Source organism: Pelmatolapia mariae, linkage group LG16_19 (assembly GCF_036321145.2).
Source record: "Pelmatolapia mariae isolate MD_Pm_ZW linkage group LG16_19, Pm_UMD_F_2, whole genome shotgun sequence".
In the NCBI taxonomy this organism is placed as follows: Eukaryota; Metazoa; Chordata; class Actinopteri; order Cichliformes; family Cichlidae; genus Pelmatolapia; species Pelmatolapia mariae.
Window position 1 is genome coordinate 5,379,504 of NC_086241.1, and position 9,319 is coordinate 5,388,822.

The 9,319-nt window shown below is 40.3% G+C and overlaps 1 protein-coding gene across 2 annotated transcripts in view; it reads right to left on the reverse strand.

Moving 5' to 3' along the window:
- The window catches only part of calcrla (calcitonin receptor-like a), a 32,157-nt gene extending 22,838 nt beyond the window's left edge, over nt 1-9,319 (reverse strand). Inside the window, exon 1 of one of the 2 annotated variants that reach the window (XM_063496803.1) lies at nt 9,174-9,319. Coding sequence is in view for 1 of the 2 variants with exons in the window: in XM_063496802.1 (XP_063352872.1) it covers nt 8,196-8,203 (8 nt within the window). In the remaining variant the exon portion in view is untranslated. Of the gene's footprint in view, nt 1-8,195; nt 8,283-9,173 lie in introns of those variants that run through there. The other variant, XM_063496802.1, reaches the window with a different exon arrangement.

Consider the following 9,319-nt stretch of genomic DNA (forward strand, 5'->3'; position numbering starts at 1 on the left):
TGCAGTACATCATTCCAAACGAACAACTAGCATACAATTACATACAATAAGAATTACTCATTATGACTGACAATTACTTATAACCCCTCTTTTATTATGTTTGTGGCTGCAAAGTGTACACAATCTTCATTTCCTCCGACACAAAATGGATTATTTAAACAGAGCCGTTCTGACAAGGAAGACTTAATGTGTTCAAGGTGTAATGGAAGCGTTCCTACCTGCTTGGTTTTACACCATTTTACTGCATTATTGCAGACTGATAATTATTTTAGAGGACAGAGGAGGGTCTGTGAAAGAGGAAATTCTAAGGAAGGAAAAATCTGCATGCCTTTAAATGATGCTGACCGCGCATATACGGGAAACAAGAGTGACAAACCCCAAAAACACGAGGATGTGAGAACACGGTTCCTCTGAGAGCTTCCCTTCTGATCAACAGGGCCAAATTTAGCTATTGGATGTTTTCCACAGGATCAGCTGTACGTGTAGCTTTTATCCATGTGAGTGAACATGCCTGAATAGGAGTTTAACCTCACAGCAACTGATCTTACCAAGCCTGGGACATGAGAGCAGACTTCCCAGTTGCCAGGGGCATCACCAGATGTCTGGAAAAACAACAGCATTCCCACACTAATGTGAAGGAGGAGTCCTCTTTGTTGCATGAAAAGACCGCTGCAAATCTCCTTCCACCCACCCTGACTAAAGCAATGCAATATTCTTTGCATTAACAGGGCAGGATCTTGTGGTTTTGAAATAGACAGCAACTCAGATACCAAAACATTCATGTCATTACATTCACACCCTCACAAGCATGCCAGTGTCCTTAAGGCAAGCACGTGGATCTATTTATGACGGCGGTGCTGAAAAGAGTGGATTCTAAAACTCATCTCCACAACTAAGAAAGGACAGGCTTATGGTGGTAAATACGGTTGGATGATGCCAGATGTTATACAGCAAGTTAGGGAAGTGTGAAGACTCTGAGCCTGCATAGGGAAATGCATGTGCAGCTAAGCATCTTGGGGAATTATGACTGTTCAAGGAATTTGAAAGTATGTGTCCTTCTGTTATACCACTATCACTTTGGGGGAGATTGTGGCATTGTTATGCTTTTGACAGCAACAGCTGAGCCAGGAAATGTAGGGAAGCATTTATGGGAATGTCGTAGAGCAAATGGTCCGAGGTCAGGGATTAAACCGTGGACATGCTGCTCAGTGCATCTGGGCCCATGTGTTATGCATCCCAATCATTTTGTTATGGCCACATATAGATACACCCAGTACTTCTGCAGTTTTGCAGAGCAATAGGGATGCCCTTGGCAAAGTCCAGAGGATTACAGGATTTTTCTGTCAGACTTGGATGTTTGCAGTTTTTCAGTGTACGTGACCACATTTGGATGAGCATAGGTGAATCATTATGAAGTATTGTTTAGTGTCGGTGTTTCTTTGTCTGTTAGGGGAAGTGAAACAAGTTGAAAATACATTGTTGGCATGTGACATAAACTTTTGTGGTGATGATAAAGTTAATTTTAGAAATGTTAATAGTCACACAAAGAATGCACACACACGTACATCACAAAAAATGCACTTTTACGCTCAAACAAAAAGAAAAGCAAAAGGTTAAGTGTGACATTTTTTGTTCTGAATGTCAAGTATGTGTTGGCTTTAAAAGAGTCCTGCCAGCAGAGTTTTGAGGCATAGTTCTAATTATGCCAAGTATTCAGTGCCTGTGTGCAGCAGCTGAGCTTTTCCCCTTTGTTCCTACCCCGTAATCAGCTCCTGTCACCCCAAATTTATTGTTGTAAGACTTAAAAGAAAAAAAACAACTGTGGGCAAATTACATCAGTAAAATGCTGTTTGTGTGTCAATGATTCAGTATGAATTAATTATTTCAAACACAGGTGAAGGTTTACTGAAAATTGATTCATTGTATTTTCAAACCTTTTAAATCACAAAGTGGCTTAAAGACTGAGAAAGCAGGAGTCAACACAAGAGGACTCAATTCAATTCACAACTGCCACCTCAAGGACATTTTATCATTAGTTACAGACCTAAAATATTAAACCAAAGCATTGAAGAACCAGGTTAATGTCACAGCACACCACTGTGACCCCTGTGTGAGATCCTCAGGTGTTTCCTGGGTTTAATTGCTGATTGGCTACATCTGATGAGGTGTGGTGTATGGAGGGCTGAGGCTTTATGCTCACTGGGCTGTTAGTGTTTTAGACAAGCCTATCAAGTAATTTGAAACAAAAAGGAATGTTTCTTAAAACTCTGATATCAGTCTCCACATCATGTTGTGGGTGTTGAGCCGGGTCGCAACTCATGTACTACTCTGCAGTACTTTAACACAGTAGCCTTCTTTGAACCCTTTAAAAATACAGCTGAGTACTGTACTACAACTACTACTTAGAACTATTAAATGTTTTCTGTGTGGACAACATAAAATACTGGATTTTTTTTTTTTTTTTTTTTTTAAACACAGATGAGACATGGCGTAACCCGCTAGTGATCTTTGGAGTTACGCTCTAGGGAGGTTACTGATAGGTGATGAAAGAAAAGGGGAAAAAAATGGTGACCGTCTTGCTCTGGAGGACCTTTTGCTAGTGTGGTTTGGATCTGCTTGTCCTTTTGAGGTCAGCATCACTGTGTATCATCTTTAGATGACATATGTGGTCTCATTGAGGATGACGTTTGCCCCATCCATAGAATCAGCAGTATTAATACATCAAATGAAATGTTTCTTTCTGAAAACAATGATGTCCCATCACTTCAACAGAGTTCCAGAAACCTAAAGACTCAAATCCAAGGACTGCCCAATCTATTCTGGCAACACAGTTTTCTTTATTTGTTCAAATAGCAGTATCTTTTAGCCATGTTACATTGTAGCGGTTTTAACCTGTCTTCACTAAGCTAATCTAACCATCTACATATATTTCTTACAGTTCTACTGATCCTTCTAATCCAGTTCTGCCTACAAAAACAATCACATTTCTTTCCAAAACTCTGAGATTTAAAAAAAAAATGATGAACACGATGCAGCATGCCAACAGACAAGCGTTGAATTGCTGAAGAGATAATACTGGATTTTACTCAGAATGTGAAAGTGAATTCGTTTCATTAGCGTGTCCTCATTAATCTTGACAACAACAAAAAATAACAAACACCAAGGCTGTCTTCAGTTACCTTTGCATACTAAAGGTCTTAGCATAGGAAAAGGATCCTGTTCCAGAGGCCACTGGTCTGCGCAAAGGAAAAAATAGTACAAATACCTAGGTAAAAATACTCTGGTTAAAAATAAACCAGGCTCCGTCTTGCACTGCATCCATATAGCTGCTCTTGCAGTGGCAATGTAAATGTTTTGAAGTAGCTATACAACCACATGGATAACCTCCTGAGCATGCCCAGTGTGTAACCTGGTGCATACAGCACAGGCTGGTGGGAATGTGTGGTTAATTTCACCCGTTCTTTCCACTGCATAGAGCCACATTTTTACAGGTCACTCGACTTTCTTTGTAAAGTGCTTTAAATGCACTGACAGCTTGACAGATTTATACAATAGCTTAAGCTTCCTCAGCAGAATTGTTCCCGCATTTCTGGGTGACATTTCTGCATCCTAACAAGCTGCTGCTTTTCACCAAATTTATTTCCATAACTGTCTGTTGTGGGGATTCTTGGTCATTAAAATGGCAGCCAGCAGAGGATTTTCAGGCCAAACACTGCCTTTAAGTTTTAAATCAGTGTTTACGTGTTCTCCCAGTTTCTTTTTCTTTCTTTCTTTCTTTCTTTCTTTCTTCATTTCTGTGGATTTTATCAATGAAGCCTCCACTCACTTACTGGCTGTTTTTCTTCGTGCTGTTGAAATATTATAAACCCAGAAAAATGTCCTTTGGGATCTCTCTCCAAGCGAGTCAAGCACCATTCTTTAATCCCCCCTGTGTTCAATTTCATTACATACATCCAACCATTTCCAAAGCTTCATATCACACTCTTATTCTCCATTAAGAAAATGAATTCTTGAATTCCAGAGGTAGGACATAAGACTCCACACACACGCACGCACACACGCGCACACACACACACACACTCACACTGAATGCAGAAAAGCAGTAAGGTTGTTCTGTGATGCATTATTTAATCTCTGGCTGAAAACCTCTTTTAGCATTTAACAACAGTCAACAGTGAGCACAGGCTGCTCAGGGACCTGTATGAGTGGTTCCCTGTGGGTAGTGCCACGACAAAAATAACACTGGAGCTCAAAATTAACAGCCCAAAGGAAGCCAAGGAATATCCTCTGTATGCTTGCTGTGGGCCCTAGACTTGACCTCTGAAAGTGCTATTCACGTCACTACTAAGCGGTTCAAGTTTCTCCGTGTGGCTTGGGTTTGTGTAACAAAAACATTTTAAGAGCTTAGCCCACACATGAGAGCTTCAATAAATATATTTGTTTTTGTGGAGAATATCTGAATCTGTTGAAAGTCATCACTAATGGTCATTTACAGTTAGTTTTACATGACATTGTCCCTTATTGCTGTCACAAATGGTGCAAAGTTATTTTAAATGTATAACGGACCGCTTGTTTGATCAGTAAAAAAGCTTTTACCTGTAAAGGGGTTGAAAAAAATAGGTGTTAATCAGAGAAAATAAGACAAACTATCCAAACCACAGATAATCAAAAAGTAAAAGAATTACTGCACGCTACAAGAGGTTGAAGGCAGACAGTGTTTGTTTGGTAAGGCTGAGGAGTAACTAGCATGCAGACCTCCCCAGTAGATGTCTGCTTAGTCACTAGAGAGGTCAGCAAGATAAGGATCCAGAGCAAGACAAGATCCTGTCTGTAAGCTGGACAGTAAAGCAGCATTAGCAGGAAATCTAGTGCATTATACGGTCTGTGGCTCTGTCTGGCTTCAACGCTACGCAGAGCATCAGTGTCATGCATGTCTGATGGTTACATGGATACTGTGTCACTAGTAGTATTGGGTGTAACTTTTTACGAAATAAAATGTTAGAGTACTCAGATTACCTTTTTTTTCTAATGTTAATGACAAAAAAATACAGTTAAAATGTTACAGCACTTCCTTTCATTGCCACAAAAAAGAAAGCTCAGACACATTTGCAATATTTGGGGCAGTTTTATGGTTGTCAGTGCACATGCTAAATCTTTTATAAGGTATTTTGCTGTCCTGAGGTGTTAATAATTGCATGTGAGCTGCTAAGAGGCTCTATAATACATTCTGAATCCTAGTTCCATAACAAGGAGGAGAATCATGTCAGTACTACACCTCCAAATCTAGCTTTGAGATTGGCTAGTTAGTATATTTAGACCATAGGCTGCAAAAGTCTTGAGCCAACCATTGCTCCAGATCACTTAAAAAAAATACAAAAGTCTGACTCTTTGGAAAAAAAAATATTTTAAAAATGAGAGGTGGCTCAAGACTTTTGTAGAGAATAGTATCGCTGACCATTTTAATATCCGTAATCTTGTAATGTAATGAATTCTTAAATATTACCCTTAGTGGTTTCTAGTCATCCTTCCTGCTAATCTTTCCTACTGGCCACTCATGGTATTGCAATCCACAAACAATCCCTTACAGCAAACAGAGCTTTTTTCCCAGTGGCTATAGTTCCCTATATGTTTAACCAAAGCAACATTGTGATAATGACCATTACACAGACTACAGACAATAACATATTGTGTTTTTCAATGGGGAAACAAGCAATTTGAGCATTTTATTAACCTTGAAAACCAATTAACTACAATAATATGGAGAGATTTTTGGCACAGCTTACGGCAGCCTGGGCTTGACAGCAATAATAGTCGTATTTTCACGCTAGAGTAAGTTAGCTAATTGGAAATCCAACAGAAATGGCTGCTGCAGACATTTGCTCAGAGCTGCAGAAAACGCAGGGTGGAAGAGGAATGTGAAGCAGTGTAAAATGGTTGGAAACAAGCTCTCTCAAACAAGAAATCTCTGCACTTAATGTAACAGATTATTTATTAATGATCTTCCATCAAAGCCCCAAGAATTTATTATGAGTTTATATGTCGAAAGAAAAAAAATCGCTCTATACTCATCTGATAGTACTCCAGGTTCACCTTTGGAAGACAAACATGCAGCTCTTCCCAGGGACCATTTCCTCTACTGTGTATGCCAGAAGCCCCCTCTCACACACTAAATCAAGAAGCTTGTATCACTTACAGTTGGTTTAGCTCACACAAACATGGAAGACCCTTAGAAACCGTGCAGCCTTTTCCTTCTATCCTTTGCAAAGCGCTGCAGTTCAAAATGCCAATCACTACACAGCAACAAAGCCATCCTGAAGCTGCTCCCGACGACATTAGGCTGCGACACGTCCCATCAGGCACCTTAATTTAAATTGGAGACGAGAAATACATTTACCCTTCATAATGTATGAGTGGAAAAATTACCTCAAAACGTTTCATATCCCTGAAACTGAATCCAGAAGCTGAGGGGAGTGCTGCATATGTACATCACTTTGCTTTTGTGTAATACGATAGCTTCAGTCTTGAGTGAGCAGGGAAGAAAATATATAATATATAAAGGTGGTGACTCAGTTTGAAACATGATAGGGAATCAATTTGAATACATCTGACAGACAGTGAAAAGTGCTGCAAGAAACCTGTGGTCATGAAGGTTTTTATAGAGGTCTGCAGTGTGCCCAACAGGATGAGGAAGATAACAGAGGAATCGATCAGGAGCTGTGTCCTGGTGATTTATGAGGGGTGACGTTTTACGAGAATCATCATTACGCTTGTGACTGTGAATCGGATGGCCTTTGCACTCACCGGAGAAGGTCACCTGGGGTTTACAGGATGAATTCTTCACAAAAAGCTCCAATTTCAACACACGTATAATCACTGCAAAAAGGCCACATGAGAGCTTCTTCTAAGGCCTGAAGAAATCTCTTTTTCACGGTTCTCCATATAAATCGGCTACACTGCGAATGAGCTGCCACTGGCACAGCTTTCTAAATGCCATGGCTGTAGGAGAAGCTCTGCTATATCATGAAGACTGCAAAGGTTTGGGGAGCTTTGCTGCCAAGATCTTTGTCTCACCCACATTTAATAGTTACTTTCTAGACGTGGGCAGTAAACACTCAGCATGGGTTAAATGTGATGAGCTGCACGACACTCCCATTGCACAATCAGCTCATGAATTTGGTGTAGGCCCGAGCCGCTGGAAGATGTCAGAGCGAAATGGCCTCAAAGACTCATCAGACAGCCCTGCCAACTGGCAGCTTCGATACGTTCACTGTCCAAAGTGTCTTGACGGCCGACATGCATGGACAGGAAAGCAGATCCACTGTTTTACTAGGCTCACTTTCTCAATGTTATTTTACCTTTCCTATACTTAAGAATAATCATGTGCATATAATGTAAACTTGAACATTTAACTAGGTGTGACATTCAGGGTGGAGCACTGGAGTTATGGGCTGTTTTTATTTTTGAGGTGTGCGTGACAAATCTGAACATCTGTGAGATCATCACAGAGACAGCAAAGCAGAAAATAACTAGTGCGGCTATATTTCTGCTAAATATTTCTCTGATTTTTCTTGAAAACTGTTATATAATGTTAATACACTTTAGTTAAAGTGATTTCTGGCATGCAACTAGTAAAAGAGGTTCCTTCAAAGTAAAAGCCCTGAAAAAAATCCACTTTTTGCTGGGTTTGTACAAAATAATCCAAAGTTAAAGCACTTTTTAGTCATTTTTAATTAGAAATGTCTGTTTCTGTTGTTTATGTTAGCCCTTTTATGAAATATTAATCACTGTTCATCTTGAAATGAGATCTAAAAATGTGTTTATTCCAAGAAGAAGAAGACGTTAACTTTGGTCCAAACATGTGCTTTGAAATGAATTTTTCTGCATCTTAAACTTAACACATTTTAAATGATCAGAAGTGACCAAAGCAACTTACTTAATATTTAACTGAATTCTTTTAGTTTTCCAAACATCCTCTTTCTTTGGTAGGGGAGATTTCAAATACTTAAGACTTGAGTTCAAAACACGAAATTGCACGTTTAAAAGCAGAGCAGCAAATAAAATCGGCACATAAAATCTTTTGGCTCAACTTTTTGAATAAATTCAACTGCTGTTATTTCCCAATCACCATAACAAAAGTGCTAAATTAGGCTAAACAATATTTAATAAACACAAGAAGTCATCTGAGAATACTCCACCTCGCCATTGCAAAACCCACGGAGTTCAAACATATCCAGAAACTCTGCTGTTAAAAACCCAATCAGCTTCAGATTGGGAGTTACCTCTGCTCTGTCACCTCCCTTGTAATCACTCGAATGCATCTTTCCTCAGCAGAATATAGTCCGCCAATTGTGGCCATCGTCATCACATCCTCCTCCTACACACCACCATCATCACAACCATCATTCATCATCATCATGATCCCTTTCACTGGCCAACCCACAAACTTCCAACATGTCCAAATCTGCCCCTTATGTAACCATGCAGATGATTTAGCAACCAGTGGCCATCGCTTACATCAAAGCCTCGGTGCTGAATGGAGCTGAGTCTTTTTCTTATTCCGTTTAATTAATGTAAAAAACAAAACAAACGCCTGACTGCGTCTTATCCCTTCCTATGAGGTATCAGTCATTAGTAGATGTATTGATTAGATGTCAAATCTAAATCGTCCATGCATGCATCTTAAAATGTGACCTCTGAATTCATTTACCAACAGTGTTATCATTTCTGTGCGTGTGAAAAGATCCTAAAACCACCTGAAAACGGGACAGGGATGAGCGCGAATGTCTCATTAGACGGAACTAATATATAAATGTGATAGAAATAATCACGCACAACGCGCTTTGGTGATCTAACGGTGTCCAAAGCGCACAAACAAAGCCGTTTCTTTATTTTCTTCCTACACCTCGACATTTCTCACATTCAGCTCCTGACAGAGGGACAATGCGGCTCAAACGGATGCTCATCGTTCAGAGTGGGCTCAGCCATTCTATAAGTGCATGTTCCCCGGCTCCCTCAGTGCACATACAACTGAAATGCCCTAGATAAAGCAACAGAATGCCCTGTCACCTCTGCGCTAATTGCATTCGACGTGACTGCGGCTCAAATTGCCTACAAAACATGGAAGAGACACAGTGCGTAGACCGCAATTCACACTCCACTGTAGCGCGTCCTACCACAGAGTAAAATCCAGCCGGAGCGCAGGGGCAGGAACCGCAATAAACTCTCAGAGCAGTCCCCCAAAGCGTCTTTTCCTCCTCGGCTTCAGCGCAGAGAACTGGACACGGCAGACCTCCGGCGCTCAATGAGCGCAGCTCAGACG